Source organism: Leptidea sinapis, chromosome 22 (assembly GCF_905404315.1).
Source record: "Leptidea sinapis chromosome 22, ilLepSina1.1, whole genome shotgun sequence".
In the NCBI taxonomy this organism is placed as follows: Eukaryota; Metazoa; Arthropoda; class Insecta; order Lepidoptera; family Pieridae; genus Leptidea; species Leptidea sinapis.
Window position 1 is genome coordinate 10205288 of NC_066286.1, and position 23770 is coordinate 10229057.

The following is a 23770-nucleotide window of genomic DNA, read 5'->3' on the forward strand; positions in this document are numbered from 1 at the left end:
TACTCTTTTCCTCTTATCAACCGCGTCTATTAATAATTCTGAAAAATTTACCAAGTTTGTGCAAGTCGACCTTCCATTTATAAAGCCATGCTGGTAAACACTAAACGTATTTTTCAAGTACCCATAAAGTCGTAAATAAATTAAGGCCTCAAATACCTTACCAAGCAAAGAAAGTATGGAAATTGGTCTGTAATTCGCAACACTTTTTTTTATCGCCACTTTTGTATACTGGTACCAGCTTGGCAATTTTCCACTTTTTAGGAAATACTCCCGTTTTTAATGAATTATTAAATAATACTTGTAGTGGTAGAGCAAGTGTCTCAGCACAGTTGATTAGGTACACAGGTGATATTTGATCAGGTCCAGCACCCTTATTACGATCGAGATGTTTAAGTTTCCGAATTATCTCATCTCGATTAAACTGTACAGACGATAGACACTGACAATTGAATTTAATATTGTTTAGGTTATTTAGAATTTCATTTTTTTCATATGGATTGTAATTCCGCTGAACGTATATGGATGAAAAGTGTGATGCAAATAGATTACAAATACCTTGACCATCAAATACACAAGCATTATCTTTTGTCATTTCAGCAGGATATGAATTAGAAGCATTTTGTTTTTTACGTTTTGTGAAGGTCCAAAAAAATTTTGAGTTAGAAGCGATTGCTTCTTCAGTAAATTCAATATAAGCGTTATAGCATTGTCTTTCATCGTCTTTCACATCTTTTCTCCAATACTGATAATATTATCGCGTCCATCGGATTTTTGTACTTTTTATACCTTTTTCTTACTATTTCTTTTTCTTTTACTCTTTTGATTAAAGTTTTGTTGAACCACGGAGGAAATTTTTTACTATTATGAATTGTGATCTTAGGTATGTAAAGATCCATTGATGTTAGGATGTGGTCATATAAGACATCCACCATTTCATCAGTGCTGTCACAAGCTGAAAGCTTACCGTTCCAATTTAAATTACTAAGGTATTCGTTGATTGCCTTGAAATTAGCTCTTGCATAATTATATTTAACCATAGATTTATTCGTGCCTAACTTTTTTTCTACTTGTTTAGTATAGCTAACGTTTATAAGCAGAGGTGGATGAAGTGGATCAATTTTGCTTAGTTCTGTAATTGCACTATCCACTGAAATCTTCGGTGTCTCACTGTTAAACAAAACAAGATCTAATATTTTATTTTGACTATTTTTGATTCGATTATATTGGTGAAAATTGTTGACATGACTAAAGTCTATTAAGGTTTTAGATATACCAGATGTGTGATATTGAGTAGAAACGTCGTCAGCCAAGTCCCAATCTACACAGCTTAAATTAAAGTCTCCAACAATAAGAGAACAAACCGTATTACTTTCGGAGAGATGATTATAATTATCTAGGAAATTGTCTAGAACTATTTTACTTACTGGTGGAGGAATATAAGCAGCACAAATAGCTATTTTTTCACTTTTGTTTAATTCTAATATAACCCACAAGTCTTCACACCTACTTTCCCAGTTTTTCATTCGCTTAGAATTTAATTTATTGGAAACGGCAACTATTACTCCCCCACCTCCTTTTTTATTGAATTAAACTGATCCCTGTCTCTCCTATAAACATTATAATTATTATTAAATATTTCTGAATTATAAATGCCTGTACATAGCCAAGTTTCGGTAAGAATTATAATATCATGGTTATTACAACAAATGTTACTATATAAGTTGTGAGTTTTGGTACGCAGACCTCTCACATTTTGGTAGTAAATATTTAAAGTATCGAATTTAGAAGAACTTTTGTCATATTTACATGCACTTGTACAATATTAATTAAGTTAATTGGTTAAGGTAATTCATATTTGTGATCACTTTATAGTCAGAGTTATCGGTTTTTCTCATAAATATTTTGCCGCTGCGCACCCAAACATACTTGTAGTTCAATTCTTTAGCCTTGCGTCGAGCAGCCCCGTGTAGTAACTTGTTTGAAGTTGATAAATGTTCACAAACATATACAGGACATTTAGCCCCTTGTATACCCAGATGAGAAGCATTTAATTTTTCAGTTGTATGTCCCTTATTGAACTTTATCACAGCAGCTAGGAGATGATCACGTACCAAAGGACTATTGAGTTGGACTATGATAGACCGTGGGCGTGTTGATTTCGGATTCATTTTAGCTATACGAGTACAATGAGAAATATTACTTTCAGTTATATCGTATCCCACTGTCTTTGATAGCTGTTTTGTGATAGAAATTAAATTTTCGTTTTTTGACTCAGGAACACATTGAATTTCAATATTGTTAGAACGGGCTTGCTGTTCCATTAAGTTAATTTTGTTCGTTAGATCTGTAACAGTGCTTTGAAGTGATTCATTTTCACGTCTTTGTTTTTCAAATATATCAGAGTATTTATCAATTTCCTTTTTTATATCATCATATTGGCTGCTAATAAATGATACTGAACGTTGGAGCTCTTCAACTTTGCTATCAATACTTTTTAAGCAAGTGCTGACCGTCAAGGTTATAGTTTTGTTTATATTAGCCATTAAGTTTGACATTTCTTTTACAAAAACTTCATTAACGATGTTTCGTACTTCTTCCAACATGGCGGTGGAAGGTACACTTGGTGAAGTTGGAGAACCGAGAGCTTGTCTTTTGTGTGATCTTTTCGTAACATTAGATTCTTGTGTATTTGAACTGGACCAGCCGGCATTTGAACGTATAGGTGTTTCGTCATGATTGCCCCCTTTAGATTTAAATTTACCGCACTTTGGACAATTCCAGTTGCTATTTTTTATATTTGAGTCAATACCCAAGCAACCATAGTGATGACTTTTGTACATTTTAAACATTTAATAAAATCGTCAGTGTCTTTACCAATCTTACAGCACCCCCAGGATAGTTGTTTTCCAGTCATTTTGGAGAGTGAGAGAGATTAAAATATGAAATATTATAACACAAGTTAGATATGAACTTGGGGTCAACTGGTGTCTTGCAGAGAGTTATATCGATAGACAAATTTTTCTATCAAAAGTGTTAATGATTTTACACTATTTTCTATAATATTAAGAACAAAGTTTATTTAATTAAAAAAAAAAAAAAAAAAATAATAAAAATAATAATAAAAAAAACTGAGGTTTGGATGGGATTCGAACTCAGTTCGATGATCAGCGTTAATGCTTAACACACTACTTACGCACGTTGCCACGAAGCTCGTGACGTTTAAACTGTAAATAGCGTTTGGTAATTGAGCAAAATAATCAACACATATGCTAGGTCGAATTAATGGCAAAGTTTTTTAGCTCCTACCCTCAATTTGTACTTTAGATTTTTAAAATTTACTATTTTATTAACACTTTTTTATACTTATCTTTATATTTATTAACTTTCTCAGGGATGAGTATTTTATTTTCACTATTTTAAATTTATAAGAACACCAAATAACTGCTGAATTAAACAAAAGTCAATGTTTTTACTGCGAACACACACACTTAGTAATTTTGTTTTCTTAAATATAATGTAAATATTAACAATTTCTTAAAAAACTTATTAAGCACATTTAATCCAGTCGTTAATTTATATACCTATTTCAATTTTAACTCTGATATTTGCGTTTAACTATTTATTAAAATTAAAAATAACACAGAGGTATACTGAACAAGTTCACACTCGTGAAGATAATTTATTACTGAAACCGTTTTAAGCAACTATTCGCTTTCAAACTTAACCGGATTATACTTCGTCGCTAATCGCCATACTGTAATTACTACTACTTCAAATTTATGTTAAATGACGGCACGTTTCATACTGAACTGAATTTCAATTGCCTCTTATTACGTAGTATTTACATACTCTTTGGCATTCTGTTCGAGCGTCTGGTGGGAGACAGACAAAACTTTTGTGGTTACCTTCAATTCCTTATACACATAAGATTCCTTCAGCCTGTCTTCATACACGGTCGGTACGACACCCTTGTCATGCGACGCTTCACCAGACAATATAAGATCCATTGCACTCTCTGCAGCCAGTATACCTAAAAAGAAGAACTAACTATATATGAGGGCTTTCTGTTCTCCCAAGGAAAAATGTGTGTTGCTTTCAGGCATTGGTTTTGTTATACGGAAAAGAAATTGCCCTTTTTTTAAAAGAAATGTTTATTTCACACAATAATTAAAGAAACAGTGGAATAGATATCGAAGATTAAGTACTTTAAATACGTTTAATTATGATAGAAGACCGGCGGATGACTGACTAACTACTGCCCCGTTAGGTCGTGGTATATATTATACCAAATATTGACTTATCATTATTAAGTGCTGATTCAGCCTTATGCCCTACATTATAACGGTGTACCAGTACATACATACAGACGGTCTTTGTGTAGCTTAACATATACGAAGAAGAACTATATGGCTTTCCCTCCTCAGTTTCTCTCCAAGAAAAGATGAGCTAGGCACATGGAACTAAACAGCTGAATTATCGTATATTATTTTTTTTTTATGGAATAGGAGGACAAACGAGCGTACGGGTCACCTGGTGTTAAGTGATCACCGCCGCCCACATTCTCTTGCAACACCAGAGGAATCACAAGAGCGTTGCCGGCCTTTAAGGAAGGTTTACGCGCTTTTTTTGAAGGTACCCATGTCGTATCGTCCCGGAAACACCGCACAAGGAAGCTCGTTCCACAGCTTAGTAGTACGAGGAAGAAAGCTCCTTGAAAACCGCACTTTGGAGGACCGCCACACATCCAGATGGTGGGGATGATATCCTAATTTGTGGCGTGTCGTGCGAAGGTGGAAGTCCTCTCGAAATCTAATTAGACATGCTTTTTAGTTACTGTATAAGCGTGATTTGGTTGTTTTACAAGAAACACTTTTATATCAAGGAGACATCTCAAGAAACACTTTTATATCAAGGAGACATGCCGGCTAACTGGGTACCAAAGCTGTCTCGATTTGAAGGGCGCCGTTGCTAGTGAAATGACTTAAGAATCTTATTACGATCAAATTGATTTTCAAGAATCCTGAGCGGCACGACATTGTAATGGGTTAAGTGTATCATTTATCATTTTATTATTTACTAGCTGACCTGACAGACGTTGTTCTGTATATAATAAACAAAATAATGTTTTTCTATGAATTTGTCAATAATATATCACCCTGTTGTTATAATGAAATTGTTTCACAGCAGAACTGCGTCAATAAATACTCTCATAGAAAATATGTCCAAGAGCACACAACTTGACATATCACTATCACAGAGGATAACCGAAGTAAAGAAAGTGCTCGCGCACGTAGAGGTAATCGTCACTCACAAAGATAGAAGGATGCACTCTTTGTCTACGGTATCGATTGACATAGAGGATGGATCGACATATTGGCTGTCAAATGTCAAATATTATAGTTAAGTTCAAAAATTTAATTTTTGACATAACTTATCATTTATAAATCAACATAAAAATAATCTGATAGATAGTTAACAACTGTTGTTAATCTACCAACTATAGTTAACTAAAATTAAATAATTTTTTACCTTCTGAGAAAGTAAGAAACAAATGTGAAAATTCTAATTAGTTATTCATTTGAAACTATCCTTTCAATTTGTTTTCTGAACGACAGGGGACACATCTAAGGACAAACAAATTTGTTGTATTTATTTAATTTCGAGTATTTTCCTATATATCCTTTTAAACCTTCCCTGGACTTCCACAAATAATTCAAGACAAAAATTAGCGAAATCGGTCCAGCCGTTCTCGAGTTTTAGCGAGACTAACGAACAGCAATTCATTTTTATATATATAGATAATTTTCGGTGGAAGTTTGCATGGTAATGTACATAATATATATTTTTAAGTTTTATCATTCTCTTACTTTAGAAGTAACAGGAGGGGGGGGGGCACACATTTTACCACTTTGGAAGTGTCTCTCGCGCAAACTATTCAGTTTAGAAAAAAAATATACTAGACCTCAATATAATTTTTGATGACCTATCCATAGATACCCACGTATGGGATTGATGAAAAAATATTTGAGTTTCAATTCTAACTATGTGGAAATTTATTGTTATTTTTTTATCTATTTTTATGTGAAAATCTTAATGCTTTCACAATGGTTCACAGAATAAATCTACTTACCGAGTTTCAATAGTATATATATATATGTCGGAGAATTAGAATATAAAAGTAATATGGCCTGTATGATTATATTCTACTCTGTGTATTGGGTTGAACTGATGGCGAACGTCATCTTTCAAAGTGTGTTTGAAGTTGTCACTGTGTACGTCACTGTCGGTGACGTGATTGAAGTTAGTTATTATTGTCCATCAGTAGAGCGCTCATTGAGAAGTCGCAGTCGTCTTCAAGCTAGCGCCCGCGCCGGTTGTGCGCACTGATCGACTTAAAACAACATGGCGGATACCAACACCGTGACGCCCGATTTTAAATCCAAATAAATCTCCTAGATATAGTTTCGGGAAAAAATGACTGTGACATACGGACGGACAGACAGACAGACATGACGAATCTATAAAGGTCCATTTGGCTACGGAACCCTAAAAAGACCGAAATCAGCCCATTTTCGAATTGAAAACTTTCCTTTTTTTACATTGATTTCTTTATTATGTGAGTATCGATTTAAACCGAGCGATCACTATTGTATTTGTAACACTCGTACAGATAAAGTAGCTCGGCCAGTTTCATCAGAAAGCATGACATAGTCGCATACAGTACCGACGTCAATACAGTATGTGTATCTATACGTTTTATTCAATATTATAGGTGTGTACACATGTGTCGTCATAAGATAAAGTTATAGATAATAAAAATAATCTATTGACACACTTTTTACACAAATTATCTTGCCCCAAGTTAAGCATATAAAGCCTGTGTTATGGGTTACAAGACAACGATATATTTAATACAATATACTTAATTAAACATACATAAATACATTCAAACATCCATGACTCGGAAACAAACATCCATATTCATCATATAAATGCTTGCACCTACCGGGATTCGAACCCGGGACCTCTAGCTTAGTAGGTAGGATCGCTAACCACTCGGCTATACAGGTCATAATAATATAGATAATAAGACAAAACACTTGCTATGTCTTAAAATAGCGATATATATAACTTAATAGTATAAAACAAAGTCGCCTCCCGCTATATGTCCCTATGTTGGCTGATATCTTTAAAACTACGAAATGCGGTTTTTTTAAAAGATACATAAATTTTATATAATTAATTCTTACTATTAACTTTTGACAGAACAAAGTATGTCCGGGCAGCTAGTAACAAATTAAATATTCTAGTATAATTAAAACAGCCATATTAAATTTTCAAATACATAATATTATTTTATTTAGTGGTATAACCATATTCACAGTACTAACCGCTCTTCATAGCGTTGTGAGTGCCCTTGATCCTGGGCACGTTGAGGAAGCCAGCTGTGTCTCCGGCCAGACACCCCCCCGGGAATACTGGTACTGGTAGACACTGCCATCCCCCCTCCACTAGCGCCCGAGCACCGTAAGCTATACGGGTACCACCTGCCAACATATTACATATGATTTATAAGTAATATTACGAAGATAACAGCTGTTTAAGTATTAGTTCTCTACTTCTCCCCTTCTCTTCTCTACTGTCCACTTTTACTATTTTTTATGAGGAAAGGTGACGAGACGAACAAAAGGTTCACCCGAATAAGATAACATGCCGATCAGAGTTCTTGAAAAATACAATATTTAGAACGGCACTGCTATTCGATCGTCGAAAAAACGCCATCTAGTGAAAGTAGAGGAGAACATCATACAAATCGTAATCGAATAGGTAAAAAATATCCCACTTGGTACTCTGAACTATCAAACCGTGCGTGAATAAATCCTCTCATAGAAAATATCTCCATACAAAACAAAATATTGGAAATATAAATAATTAAGGGTCCCAAAACGAAATTTAAACTATCCTATCTCTCAAGTTGGACTAAACTGCACTCCATCCCCATTAAAATCCGTTCATTATTTTAGGAGGAACTGGGAACAAACATCAAGACTGGATTTATACAGGGTGTCCCAGAAAGAATGGATAATCCTTGAACCCCGCACGGGACAGCTCTCCAGCGCTCAGAAAAAGATATCTAAAAAAAATCCAAGTGATACCCAAAATATGATTTTTTTTAGAAAAACATACGTTTTTTTACTTTACTTCACATTCATGTGCACAACGCCCACAAAGTAATGAAATTTGAGGTGTTTTTGGTATCATATTATTCCTGATAGACTATACTACTAGAAATACATTAAATAATATAAGTATCTATGATACTTTTTTCAAAAACAAAATAAGAACTTGAGTTTTTGACATGAAATTTGATACCAAAAGAGTTTGAGAGTGTTTCATGTAAAAAAAAGTATGAAAACGTAAGTGGCCAGTTCATACAGTTTACAAAATGGTATATAACATCATTTTATTTAATACCACTAAGAAGTTATTGCTATTGAGATGCAAAAAGAGTAAATACGACTAAAGACAGAAAATTGTAAAATGATATTTTATCTTGTCTTAAACGGTAACATTGACAATATCGTTCCACAAAAGGGTCCCTTTTTATTGTACTAGGGATGGTTACTATTTACTACCTGAGCGTGGCCCAAGCCCATATGTTGTTTACACGAGACAAGAATAGGCTGATTTTGTAGAGTATGAGCGAGTGAGAGAAAAGACTTTTTTTCGCTCGGTACACCGGTTTGGTCATTATCGGATCGGTTTCAGATACATAGCAAAGACATTTACTTAGTATAGTTATTTAGTACGTCTCTCGACTTGTTCGGTATCGCAAGTGTGCATTCCTTTGGCATTTCTCCGTGAGTTATAACGACGATTTCTGGCTATTTATTGGACTACTCGTTTTGCTTACTGATTTGGACTTCGTTTGGTGATTTTACGACGACTTGGCTTGTATTTGGACTGATTCAGTGCAAATACAAGCCAAGTCAAGGCACAAGAATATGCCAACATGCACTTCATCTATGGTGAGTGTAGGAGCAACGCAAGTGCTGCTGAAGCCCTTTTTAGAGAAAGATGCACGTCACCCAGATTACCGTGTATTCGTGAGAGTCCACAGATGTTATTCGGAAGGCAGAATACCTGGCAGTGGCATTGGTGGGCGTGCGTAAAAAAAAAGGTATGTTTTTCTAAAAAAAATCATATTTTGGGTATCACTTGGAATTATTTTTTTGCGGGGTTCAGGGATTATCCATTCTTTCTGCGACTGATACAGGTTGTATATGGATAGCTGAACACAATAGTCCAATTCTGGACGCGGTGTTACTAGGAATCTTTTAGGACCAGGAAATAGCCAACCTCTTCAATATGGATAGCTGACCCAGCAAACGTTGTATTGCCATATAAAGTAATTTAAAAAAAATTTGGGGTATAAATAATAGATGCAACCGATTCTCAGAACTACCCATTCTAGAACCTACTAAATATATCGTACTACAATTATTGTATTCGATTTTTATCTTGTAACGTTATAGCGGATATGAGGATGGAACAGAATAATATAATTATCGCGGTACAAGGTATTGTAGATTGTTGAAACGCGAAAATTTGAGGTTGTGTTTTTAAAAAAAATATATATTTAGGGATGGGTCACCATTATCATTTTGGGATATGAAAAATAGATGTTGGTAAAAATACATCTCAGAGCTACCCGATATGGACCCAAAATTTCATAGAAACCAAATCTCAAAATTTCAGCCGTTTCGGAGGAGTTTGGTAGCAAACATCGGGCCCCGAGAATTTTATATAATAAACTAGCTGACCCAGCAAACTGTGTAATGCCGATATTAAAATCGCGATACAAAAGTAACTGTTGATCGTAGATGGGTGAAAATTTGAAGTTGTATGTATTTTTTATGCTGACTCATAATCAAACAAATTTAAAAAAAATGTCAAAAAAATAAAATTTCGTGTGGACCACCCTTAATATTTAGGGGGATGAAAAATAGATGTTGTCCGATTCTCAGACCTACCCAATATGCACTCAAAATTTCATGAGAATCGGTCAAGCCGTTTCGGAGGAGTTCAATGTTTAACAACCATGACACGAGAATTTTATATATTAAATACCTTCAAATAATGGTCTTATATACGGATGCAGCTTAAACCTCTGGAACTCTTTGAAGGGGCTGAGGTACGGGTTCTTGTAGTCAAGACCCACCACAAACCCGGCAGCCACCAGGGGGGCTTCACCTTCAGCAACATTCAGGTGGTAGATGAACGAGCCTCCATATGTGTTCTTATCTAGTGGCCATCCAATCGTGTGCTCAACTAACCCTGGCTTGTGGTTCTGTAATATTAACAGGATGATTTTTATGACGTCCGGGAAAAAAGGGTACAATTAATAATAGATGTAGAAAAACACAGTTACTAACACATATATTTATTCAAACAAAACAAATCTTATGCCTATATTTACAATACTATGATTACATAAAATTAAAACTATCGTTACGGGGAAGGGTACCAAGAATACTGGCAGCATTTCCGCGTTGGACAGCTAGACTGATCCGTTGACCGAAATAGCTGCCAGCGCTTGGGTTGCCAGCAGCCCTATTAAGGCGAAAAGATAGTACTTTGTACATTCTCCACGCCTCTGGGCCCCACGTTATTAACACTATTGTAGAAATTGAAAGGAGGTGAAGGTGGAGATATCTATAATCGGCGATGTCTCAGTCGGCACTCCGGGCCCCTCACTTCCGCTTCATACATAGACGAGTAAGGCTGTTACTCGGTCCGATTTTTGTTTGAATAAAAGGTATAAAAGGCATTTATTTTCTCAAAATTGATTCCTTTAGAATTCTTTTTGATGTCATTTCTAATATACTAGATACTACCACCGCTTCGGAAACAAATGGCGCTCTGAGAGAGAAGAAGCGGCGCAAGAAACTCTCCCAGCATTCTTTTTTTGCTTTTTTTTTTAATAAAAATATACAATATTGTAGTGTCATTGCTATTGCTATAAAATAATCATAATCTAGTCTCAGGCTGTCTTAAATATTCAGCTGTGGAGTAATAGGTAGGGTAAGTAGTTTTACGACCAAGACATTTTTTAATAAAACATTTAAATTTATTTATAGATAATGCCTGAACAGTGGCTGGGACTTTATTATAAAAGTGTATACATTTACCCTTAAAGATATTTTGTATCTTACGATGCCTACTAGAATTAGTTACAAGCAATCCCTTATTAGTTACACTATTAAGAACAAAAGGTGACGATTTTTGTGAACGCCTATTAAAGTTTATTTATTTCTTTAAATTTTTCTTTGAGAGACTGTCTATAACCAAGCTGATATATAGCACGAACAGCTCTGTTTGCAGAGCAAACACTATATCAATGTCAGCAGCATGACCCTACAGTAAAATACCGTACGTCATGATGCTGTGAAAATAACTGAATTACACTAATCTAGCTGTCGCAACATTCGTGTACTTTTTAATCTTTCTAACGGCTAATATTAATTTGTTGTTGCGTCATTATGCTTAGAACCTTATTAGCTTTTTAATTTATTTTGGTATAAAATTATTTTTCGATTTATTTTTTCATTTTAATTATTTAGATCTTACATTGTTTGTGAATTTCTGTTAGGTGTTCTTATTTCCTACATTATATTAAAAATTTATATGCTTATAAATACTATTTATTTGAAATTTATATTTAATAGTAAAAAAAGGATTGCGTGGTTTTATGAAACCACGGTAAAAGTGAAACTATTTTTCACATTATAGACATTTAACTAAAAAACAAACAATATAGCATAGAGCACTGGCACAAATGAGTAATCGTCTGTATACACTACACGGTCAGCTGCTGCGAACTATAGGCGCCGCCCGACCGTCACGCGACATGCAACACACAGACGAAAAAGTTTGAGACGATGAAATGTTTAATAATTATCCAAATTAAAATGCGCATCCTACTAGTTTTCGCAATATTTGAAGGTTTCGTAACTTGAGACATATTATTGTAAATACACCGGTCTTCATCTAAAATCTAAATGCAGGTTATTTTTTAAATATAATTCACGTTACATTACCTCTGGTGTGACCTCCCATAGCTCTTTCAATCCGATGGCATAAGACTGTGGTTCACTATTTTCTTTTAGATTAAACTTCTTTGATACCATTTTTGTTAAGTGTCCATGACAACCTGGAATCATTATTATATTAACACATCCAGCAATCCCTTCGTTTAGTTTTAATGGAATAGAAGGTCATCTTATAGTACAAGTGATTACTGCTCTTTTAAGACAATAACAGACGAGACGAGCAGGACGTTCAGGGGATGTTAAATGATACGCCTTGCCCATTACAATGCATTGCCGCTCAGGATGCTTGAAAATTCTGAGTGGCACTATAATTACGCTCGTCACCTCGAGACATAATATTAATGATACTTAATATCAAGCCTCATTTGCCCAGTAATTTCACTAGCTACGGCGCCTTTCTGACCGAAACACAATAATGCTTACACATATTTATTGCTTCACGGCATAAGAAGGCGCCGTTGTGGTACCCATAATCAAGCCAGTGTAAAGGAGCCTCCCACTGGTAAATGGCCTTACAACACTTACAATATAGTAGCGAGAAGACAAACATAGCCTGATAGACAGAAGAGTATCTCTAACGGAGATACAGCAACATAGAAAAGGAAAGCGAAATTATACTGTAACCGCTTTTGATTTACAAGTCATAAGCAGTCAGCCACGCTTGGCTTGCTGAATATTAAATGACGAATGAAACACACAGACGAATCTAAATTAGTCACGCATTATTGGGGTCTCAGGTCGTCTATACGCTAGTATGTGCTGCCGCAAATATAGAATTTGTTTAATGCCATCTTCCGATCTAGAACATTCACCAGTAGGAGGCTCCTTTGCACAGGATGCCGGCTAGATTATGGGTACCACAACGGCGCCTTTTTCTGCCGTGAAGCAGTATTGTGTTTCGGTCTGAAGGGTGCCGTAGTTAGTGAAATTACTGGGCAAATGAGACTTAACATCTTATGTCTCAAGGTGACGAGCGCAGTTGTCATTACAATTGCGCTCATCATTTTCGGGTTTTTCAAGAATCCTGAGCGGTACTGCATGGCATATCAATTACCATCCGCTAAACATCCTGCTCATCTCGTCCCTTTTTTTTTCATAAAAAAAAAAAACAAAACAAAATAGGACGCTACCCGTTTTTATTTTTTGTTTTCGCTTGGTAACTTTCAATGAAGTGCCCCTTTATATTTTTTAAAGTTTTAAAATAGTAGGTATACAAATGTTTAAGTTTTGTTTTTAAACAATGAGACATAAGTCTCGTGCCAGATTTTGGCGAGACAACACGTCCTGAGGATGCCTCGTGTAGAGGCGAAACACGTTTCGAATTGTTTAAAAACAAATATTGGCGGAATTAACACTAAAGAAAACTTAAATCATTTGTATAATTATGGATTTCCGCAAAGTAACGCCTACTATAATAAATAAATTTTCTATAGTATGTATCTTACATGCTGGAGTTTTGATAATTCCGAACTATTTTTAGTTGTACCTACGTTGTCCTTTTATTTTAATATTGAGTATGCTGTATATTTAATCTGTTATTTAAATTCTGTTATTTTGATGTCATATAAACAAAAGTAGCAGGTCGAAGTTGGTTCCTAAAATTTTCTGACGTTTGCGTCATTCGTTATTTTTTTTCTTTTTTTTTGGTTTCTTCGTCTATTATTAGGACAGGCAAAAGGTTCAAGCCCATACAGCCGTATTCATTATTTAATAATTAATTGTCAAAGCCATCTTTGCAAGATTTTTTACAACATTGTTCTTTCTAAAAACGTAGAACAGAACGAGGAATAAATCATTTTAAAATTTTTTGTTTCGTTAGGCCAAGGAAATATATCTTCTTGCGTGCATACATAAGTACACACACCCTTTTTTGTAGTCTAGGAAAAATAGAGAAGTATATTAAAAGATGTACCTTCAGCAAATATAGTAATTTTAGCATTGAACTCCATTCCCCTCTCGAACATATCTTTGGGGCTGCCATCTTTAGCAATTCCCACATCCCCCGTGGCAACACCACGCAGCGACCCGTCCTCTCTAAACAGTAACTCTGCGCCCGCGCATCCGGGCCAAACCTGATAAAAAACAATTGTCATAAAAATTATCTATGACAAAAAAATCCAGTAATACAAGAATCGATATTGGATAGATTAATTTGAAAACACTCAAGGCAAGATCGACTGTGACAGCTGTAAAAAGTCGAAAAAAAATTAGGTTGACTGTTAACCTCTATTTTGAGCAAATGCACGCACACTAACGCTTGTCACGCACAGTAAAGTAAACTTGGCCTGTTTTTATCGGTTGTCTAGCAGCAAAAGACTCTATCTAGAATTCTATTAAAAAATATTAAAATTTAAATTTCTTAAATATTATAACAACTTAGGAATGTAGGCTTACATTTCAAATGTAAAAAATCTGTAATTTATTTTCTATCTTACAATCCAATTCGAGCACTAGCGAACAAAATCATTACGCTAGAAGGGGCGGTTAACAAATTACAATTACCACTCTTAAAGTCTTTGGAATAGATATCATATTCGCATGTTAACGATTTCGCTTTTTCAATGTCAGACGATGCTGATACTAAATCCTATTTACTAAAGCTGATACTAAAACTTTACCTAACCATTATTTTTTTTATGACAATAAGCGTGGAGACGAGCACGACGTTCATCTGATGGTAATTGATACGCCCTGCCCATTACAATGCAGTGCTGCTCAGGATTATTGAAAATCTCAAAAACTCTGAGCAGCACTACAATAATTAAATAAATAATAAATAAATCCTTTATTTTGCTAGAAAACATGTAACAATGGGTGTTAATAGTTTTAATGCATCAATGTTATCGGCCATTTCTGGCATGCTAAATTATTATTAACAAAATTCTAGTTATTATTATAATAGATTTAACATTAACAAACTCTTTATTTTAAGCACATAGGTCAATTTAAATTATAATTATTATTTTTAAATGTCATTATTTAAAGACTAGAATTAATATATATTTTAAAGTCTATTTAATTTAACCTAATGTGTCAACATTTCATTTATGGAATAAAAACATTTATTTATAAGCCATGTAAAAATATCCTTTTTAAATCGTTGGACGGGTAATACGCGTAAGCTTGTTGGGAGTTTATTAAATATTTTTATACACATGACATAGCTACATTTTCCGTAGGATGCATTATGAAATTTGTGTGCAATCACCAGTCTGACGCCGTTTCTTGTATTTCTCTCGTCATCTTGAGACATACGATGTTAAGTCTCATTTGGCCAGTAATTTTAGTAGCTACGACGTCCTTCAGACCGAAACATAAACTTCAAGCAGAAAAAACCGCCGTTGTTTTACCCATAATCTAGCCGGCATCCTGTGCAAAGAAGCCTCCCAAATGCCCTTAGTCGCCTCCTACGACATCCTTGGGCCTGGAACTTCCCTATTCTTTTTATGCCCTGGTTCCCCAGCACAGAGTTATGAAATAGCAGTCATATAATTACATGCAGCTGTTGTCTACTTTTATAATAATAGTTATAATGTTTTCATTTCTCATACTCGGAAAGTAATGTTGTTTTGATCTGATTATTGGGTGGAAAATACTGCTTCCCTCCATAGAGAGGGAAAAACTCATACAAATTACTTTCCACCTAAGGGCCGGAATGAACTTCAAAAATAGAACTGCTTTCAGCTGTGAAGAGTTTTATGTAAAAAAAAAACTACTTAAAAAAAAGCTGCGGTCATGTGACTTTCTAAACAGCCAGTGTGAGCTTAGCGCAAACTTTTTTGAGCGGAATAAGCCCCAACAATTACGCGGAGAGTTCCATATTTATAATTTAAAAAGTCGTCATAAATTGTCCTAATTTGACAATTAATGTTAAATAGGTACTACTAATATTATGATTTAATATCAATAAATAGTTTAGATAAAGAACTAGTTTTATTTTCCTCATATTCGAAATGAAAAGTAAAGTGCTTAACACGGTTAAAAGAATCAATTCCTACTCGGACTATAGCCGCCTTGCTGCGCTCGGGCGTCTAAATACCTCGGGAATTGATTCTTTCGACCCTAGGATAACAATCTACTATTGTTATAATTTGTTACGATCGACACGTCATTACACAGAATGTAGCTAATAACGACTGAGCCAATAATTTGGACCTCAATAAAAATGTGCTAAACGGCATACGTGGCAACACAGAAAAGTAAAAAGGCATAAAAAAAGGCATTTATTTTCTCAAAATTGATTCCTTTAGAATTCTTTTTGATGTTATTTCTAATAACTACTAGATCCTACTACTGCTTCGGAAACAAATGGCGCTCTGAGAGAGAAGAAGCGGCGCAAGAAACTCTCCCAGCATTCTTTCTTTGCGCTCTTTTCAATAATAATATACAATATTGTACAGTCATTTCTATCGCTATAAAATAATCACAATCTAGTCCCAGGCTGTCCGATCATTTAGATATTCAGCAGTGGATTTACGACAGAGCCATTTTTTTATAAAACATTTAAATTTATTTATAGATAATGCCTGAACAGTGGCTGGGACTTTATTATAGAAGTGTATACATTTACCCTTAAAGCTATTATGTATCTTATTATGTCTTTTATATCTTTTACCTATTCTGTTCGTGGCAACATGGTATAATAATATACTACGCCTGGTATTCTCTGCCCACTATGACCCAAGAATACGTCACGATTATGGAGCGTAGAGACAAGGAGAATCATCTAATATGGGAGAAAAGTTGAAAGTGTCCAGCTTATACTGTAACAGTTCAAAAAGCTTCCACAATGGCGCTGGTGTAGCCACAGGGTATGGTATGTAGTATGGTGAATGCAGCAATTGTAATCGAATTGAAGTATGCCGAGTTAAGAAATTCATATTATTGTCGACTAAAGTAGTTAATTATTGAAAATTTCAACAACTTACGTTGTATAAAATAATGACGTAACATTAAAGAATTATTATATAGATACGTGCACCTAGAATGATTAGTATTACTTAATATTTGGCGCTACTTTTAAGATTTACATTAATGCTACTGTGGCGTCACCCTAATTTAATGCATTTTTACCCTCCATAATAAATAAAATAAAATAAAACAGCCTTTATTATTACTAGTGACTTATTTTTTCTTATAAATAAAACTTAGATTAGCTTAACTAGTAATTTGTCTCTCAACAAAGGCCTCCTCTAAAGGCCTCCTTATTCGGTCTCTGTCTACTCTCAGCCAGTCCGGTCCTACTATCCTTTTAAAATCGTCCACCCACCTTCTAATCTGTCTATCTTTCCTTCGTTTCCCGTCTCTTGGATACCATGCTGTAACGGTTTTTGGCCATTTCTCTTTCTTTTCCCTCAGAATGTGTCCAGTCCATTTCCACTTTTGCTTTTGACAGAGCTTGTGTGCGTTTTTGAATTTTGTCTGACTCTTAATGTTTTCTAACTTAACTTTGTCTCGTCTCCGAACTCCAATTACGCCCCTTTCTATGGAGTATTGGCACACTTTTACTTTTTCCGAGAGCTGGTCTGTTAGAGCCCAAGTTTGACATCCATAAGTTAGACATGGGAATATACACGTGTTATAGACTTTTCTTTTTATTCCTATAGATGTTTCAGGGTTTTTCATGATTTCACTCAAAGACCAGTATCTTTTCCATGCATTCCATGCAAATGCGTCTGTCTATTTCTTTCTTCATGTTATTTCTAGGGGTTCCTGTTCTGTCCTATAGATATATTCTGTGACATATTCTACTGTTTTACCCTCCATAGTCACGATATAATATATGTCATAATGACAGCTCGCTATTTCATCGCTATTGTCGTTCCGTTTCACTCGGAAATAGTTTTAGAACAGTCACCTCAAATGATGACGTATTCTTAGGTCAATCATGGGACCCAGCTGTCAAGGGAAGAGAATACCAGGCGGAGTATATTATTATACACATGGTGATGTGTGGCATTTCCAGTTGTATTTTATATTCCGTGTTCATAATAATTGTCATTGGACCAACGTGAATGTAAAAATGAATCTTTTGAGTTTAGATCTAAAAGAGAAGTTAAATATTACCTCGGCACCAGCTTCCTCTGCCTGCTCACCAAGCCACTTCACCAGGTGACCTAGTCTTACGACGTAGTTACCATGGTTGTAGTTCGGAAGACCTGGAAGTTGACACATATAAGCTATCAAAGGACTAGTTTGAACTTATCTTGATAGAAATTGCCCGAGTCATTGACGTACAATAAATAAATAGACTCCCAATCGCCTATTAAATGATCGTCAAAAGATGTCCGAGTGGCTTTGTATATACGTATACATTAACTTATACAGATAACATTAAAACATTCATTGAAATTAACACCTTATTTCGTGGCATTAATGTTCAAAGTCTATCGTATAAGCTCATTAGAAGCTAGGACGCGAACACGAGGCAAGAACATTTTGTTCTAGCAATTGAAATGAAATTTGTCAAAATGATTAAAAACATCAAGTTAGTTACACGATTTTGTGAAGTTTATGGGGCACTTGCCTGTAATACGACACTCCATCTTTTTGAAGTTCGGATAGGCTGTTATTTGGACAGTTTTTTACTTTAAAAGACTTTGTCATTGCGTGGCGTTGTATTCAAAGCGCGGTCGAAGCACAACGAAAACTCAGCCTAATAGACGCGTAGGCAGAGTTTTGCTTCAGACAATTTTGACTCTAGTTTTTTATTTATATCAATGAGGTAGTGTTATCATAATCATATACAGAAATAAAATCGTACGGTTCACTCCAAGTTAAGCGACACATTCTCCCTTGCAATACCGGAGGAATCTCAGGCAGGAAAAAGGTGTACGCGGTTGTTTGAAGGTAAGATTTGGGTACACATTTCATATTCAAATTTTATTTGATCCAAAATTTATGCACGATGCGGGACTCGACTACACGCCTCTCAGGTTCCGTTCCAGCGCTTTTACCAACTGATCTAACCGTCCGAGTGACGCATCGACTGTAAAACTTGGTATGTCTTTTTCAACTCTCAGGTTGTGGCTACAGGATCTACTTTACAGTTAATAACCTGCTCTACCTATTGCATATTAGGAAATTAACTCGGGATATCGCTGTTTGTTTAATCTCTGAAGCAAGAGAGTGGTTTGAAAGAGGATTTTGTGACAAGGACTGAAAAAGTAATGCTGAAATGGTTTGGACACGTGGAGCGCATGAGTGAAGAAAGAATGACGCATCAAAAATATAAGGCAAGTGTGTGTGGGCAAGTCGGTCGCGGGAGACCTCGTAGAACATTCGTCGACCAAATTGGGGACGTTTTGAGAAAAGGAGAGGTCCGAAGCACCCGCAACCGGCGAGCATGTATGAACAGAGTAATGAATGTGGAGGAAGCGCGTGAGGTTTGTAAGGATAGAAGCAAATGGCATTCTATTGTCTCTGCCTACCCCGACGGGAACAAGGTGTGAGTGTGTATGTATGTAAGTAAGAGATATCACTTAAAACACTAGCACAAATGGGTAGATTGGGCAGATTTTGACGTTGAATAAGTGATTTTAAAAATTAATTAGTAGGTATTTGGTGAAATTCAAATACTCAATTATTATCAACCATCTCAAAATTATCAGCCTTTCAGTGATTTCCGAGAAAACAAACCTGGAAAAACTGGTATTGGTATCCTTCCACTCTTGGTCAATAATCCAAACTTGTCAGAAGTGACAGGAGTGTTTACGGGTGCACCCTTTTCCTGCCAGTTGGGTATCAGCTCATTTAAAGCTATCGGATCCACGCAAGCTCCTGACAATATATGTCCACCAGTTTCAGCTGCCTTTTCTAGTAATGTTACTCGGACTTCCTGGAAAACCATTTCAAGTGATTAATGTACATTCTGTGGTAGTTAATATTATATTACAATAAGTCAGTTATTATATCCTCTTAGTATTATCCTCTTTTCAAAAGAAAATTATCATGATAATACCATATTGTTACGAAGGTCACGTTGAGTTACAGAATGAAATTGATCAGCCCATGTAAGCGATTCTCGACATTATACTGCACGCAATACGGTCAACTATCCCATAACTTAGGTTACGCAAACAACTTGTTTACTTCTCTTGTTATTGTTTATTATTTCCTAGATTGTTCGACATCATTCGAGAATAATCCTTAGCGGTATATGTAGGGGTATGAGTGACTTAGCGATCTCGTAGCATTCATTTAGCGCAATATAACAAGCGGTACAACGGGGAGTGATTTATTGATGATTTTTGTTAGTGTGTAATGAGCACAGACATAGAGTAGCAGACTAAAAATTCGCTAAAAATTACGTAATAATCACGCACACATAGGGAGTTTGGTCAATACAGGGCCGGACTAGGAACTGCCGGTATTTTGAAAAAAATATTGAAACAACCTATATTCTTACTGAATTCATGTAGAAGGGGTTGGTAATTTAAATGCAAATAATAAAATTGTTTTATCTGTATTTTAAATTTTCCACTTAGAAATAAATAATCACTGACAATTATAGTGACGGGCATAGTGTTCCCTTACAATTCACAATAAGTAATGCCTACTCGAACGTAGCGCTCTCGCTTATATAGGGCACGACCGTCTACCGTGATGATACTACCAACTGTCAGTTGGCACTGCTGTAGTGACAACTAACTTACACGAATCAAGTTAACTAAAGATCTGAATATTATATTATAGTTATTTCTAATTATAGTGATACTTATATACATATAATAACATTACTAACACAGTAAGTAGTTAAATAAATGTTATTACTAATTGGAATGTCTTACGGTGGTTGAATGTGACCTTGGTAGCGCTTATGAACACATCAAGTAATCAATATTATAATTTTTTTTTATTAAATAGGAGGACAAACGAGCGTACGGGTCACCTGTTGTTAAGTGATCACCGCCGCCCACAATCTCTTGCAACACCAGAGGAATCACAGGAGCGTTGCCGGCCTTTAAGGAAGGTCTACGCGCTTTTTTTGAAGGTACCCATGACGTATCGTCCTGGAAACACCGCACAAGAAAGCTCATTCCACAGCTTTGTAGTACGTGGAAGAAAGCTCCTTGAAAACCGCACTGTGGAGGACCGCCACACATCCAGATGGTGAGGATGATATCCTAACTTGTGGCGTATCGTGCGAAGGTGGAATTCGGCGGCAGGAATCAGGTTAAACAGCTCTTCGGAACACTCACCGTGATAAATGCGGTAGAAGACGCACAATGAAGCGACGTCTCTACGCAACGCCAAGTGATCCAGCCGTTCATAGAGCAATTGCTGACAATCATAAGAAATACATCTATTTCAGTGGTTTATCGTAATAGGCGACTTGGGAGTATTTTAAGAGGACGATGTGTAGCAGTCCACTCTCCTTTTGATGACTGGATTGACAGTTGACGAACGGATCGGATAGAAGAACTAGCCCTACAGTCATTAACTTGGATGCCCAGCTTGGTAGGACCTAGAGGTATTGGTATGCATAATATAATTTATAGTGTTGCTCTTAAGTCATTATACCGGCACTGCTCCTGTGATTCCTCTGGTGTTGCAAGAGAATGTGGGCGGCGGTGATCACTTAACACCAGGTAACCAATATGCTCACCTGTCCTCCTTTTGCATATAAAATCTAACGCATGATCTGTCGAGTTTACTTATCCTAGAAGTGGGAATTAACAGTTAATTTTTGTTGATCACGTAAAAATCTTTCTCATGTCTTTTCAACATTAAAAGAAAATAGAAAGAGAATATGTCAACATACAGCTCCCTTTTCCTCTGCTATTTGCCTCGCTCGTATCGCCGCAGCCATACCAGCCGGTCCACCACCAATTATAAGGATGTCTGTCTCTTCCACCATGCGCTCCATATTTATATCTAGAATTTTAACCAAGAAAAACTGTTAGCACTTTGGTCATATATGTAGTGTACTGACATCTAGTCTTAACAGAGTATGTGTTAATTATCATTGTCACTATCACGACATCGACAGCGACATTAACCGTGTGACGTTGAGTGCTATATAAGGAATGCACAGTACAGCGGAAGGCCAGTTCTAATCGGCTATTGGTTGCGTGTGGACGTGTCCGGGTGTAGTGCTACATAGTAAAGATTAGTTGTTTCACTCGTGAGCAAACGAGGAACATTACAATATATGTAACTAGCTGATCCGTCAGACGTTGTTCTGTTCATAATAAAAAAAAACTCTTGCAGGTGTAATATTCTTAGGTGACCTCTACTTGGCAAAAGGAATATTCCTACCAAATTTCAAGTCTCTACATCTTATGGTTCGTTAGAGATATTGTGATGACTCAATACATAGGTGGAAATCTCTTATATATATCAAATCAAAATATTTTATTGCAAGTCACATTTTACAATAGGGTGGTACATTAAATGGGTAGACAATATGTGACACCCTGCAAGGGCACAGCAATGTTATACATAAAATAAACAAGTCTTATACATTTTATACATTCTTATATTTAAAATACAGACAATACTACTATTAATATTAGTATAACTATATAAATAATATATAAAACTACTTTGTTCTATCGCTAATATCAACAACACTGTCTCGACATCTAGTTTATTTATTGATTTATTTAGGCTTACCAACTAGATTCATAATTTAACATATATGATATAAGATAAATATTTATAAGTGTTACTTTTTATAAAATATCTAAATTAAAGGTATGCACAACATAACTAAACTCAAAAACTAGTGCTAAAAACAATTTAGAAAAAAAAAATACTAGTTATTTCTTATTTACTAATCTATATTTAATCTTTTGAATGATAAGAACACCTGTTTATAAGTTAAATTTTTTTTAAATATCAGTATTATGATCTAATTTAAATATTTTTTTTTATAATTTACATAGATCAGTTGAATAAGAGAGTTTAAGCCATAGTTTTTTCTATAAAATTAAATAAATATTGGGAAATAAGTACCGCAGAAGACTTAGATAGGAGGGGGACATCATTTTCTTTATTATTTACACCCCACACATTTATTACACCCCATTGTTACTTTGTCAAGGGGCTGAGTTGATTGAATATTTGTTTTTATTACACATACACATAAAGATGATTTTGTGTTGTGGCAAAATTGGGATGTAAGAGAGCTCTTATTGGCTGTTTCCTCTCTTTCAGAGCTCCATTTTCTGTAGCGGTGATAATTAAATTTGACGTATAAAAATCGAAAGGAATTAATTTTAGGAAAATAAATGACATTTATTGTGTACTTTTAACTTCAATATTTGAGAGGATTGCTAGTTAGGAAAAATCAACTTAAAAGAACATAGTCAGATATGGGTAATGTACAGAAAAAGGAACTTAGTAGACAATTTTTGAATTGCAAGAGCTCAAATTCCACAAGCCCTTGAGAAAAATAATATAATAGTATTGATACACTTTTACGTTAATTATCTTGCCCCAAACTAGGCATAGCCTGTACTATGGGTGTATATAACAAGAAAAGAAAATAATTGTCATCAAGTAAATAAGTCTACTAAATCATTTTAATAAAGTAAATAAATCTTATTCTGCTCATAGGAGTACAATAACAACAAATTATTGTTCATGAGTTATTTACAAACCGTCATAACCCAAAACTAAAACATTGATTCCCATACAAATTATTTAAGTTT

General features: G+C 35.2%; 1 protein-coding gene across 1 annotated transcript in view; it reads right to left on the reverse strand.

Annotated features, from left to right (window-relative positions):
* The window catches only part of LOC126970814 (electron transfer flavoprotein-ubiquinone oxidoreductase, mitochondrial), a 37094-nt gene that overhangs the window by 11602 nt on the left and 1722 nt on the right, over positions 1-23770 (reverse strand). The window contains exons 3-10 of the mRNA XM_050816937.1: positions 21877-21989; positions 19752-19950; positions 18180-18271; positions 14026-14185; positions 12102-12214; positions 10132-10351; positions 7392-7547; positions 3906-4030 (exon numbers count right to left, since the gene is read on the reverse strand). Coding sequence (XP_050672894.1) covers positions 3906-4030; positions 7392-7547; positions 10132-10351; positions 12102-12214; positions 14026-14185; positions 18180-18271; positions 19752-19950; positions 21877-21989 — 1178 coding nt within the window. The remainder of the gene's footprint in view (positions 1-3905; positions 4031-7391; positions 7548-10131; positions 10352-12101; positions 12215-14025; positions 14186-18179; positions 18272-19751; positions 19951-21876; positions 21990-23770) is intronic.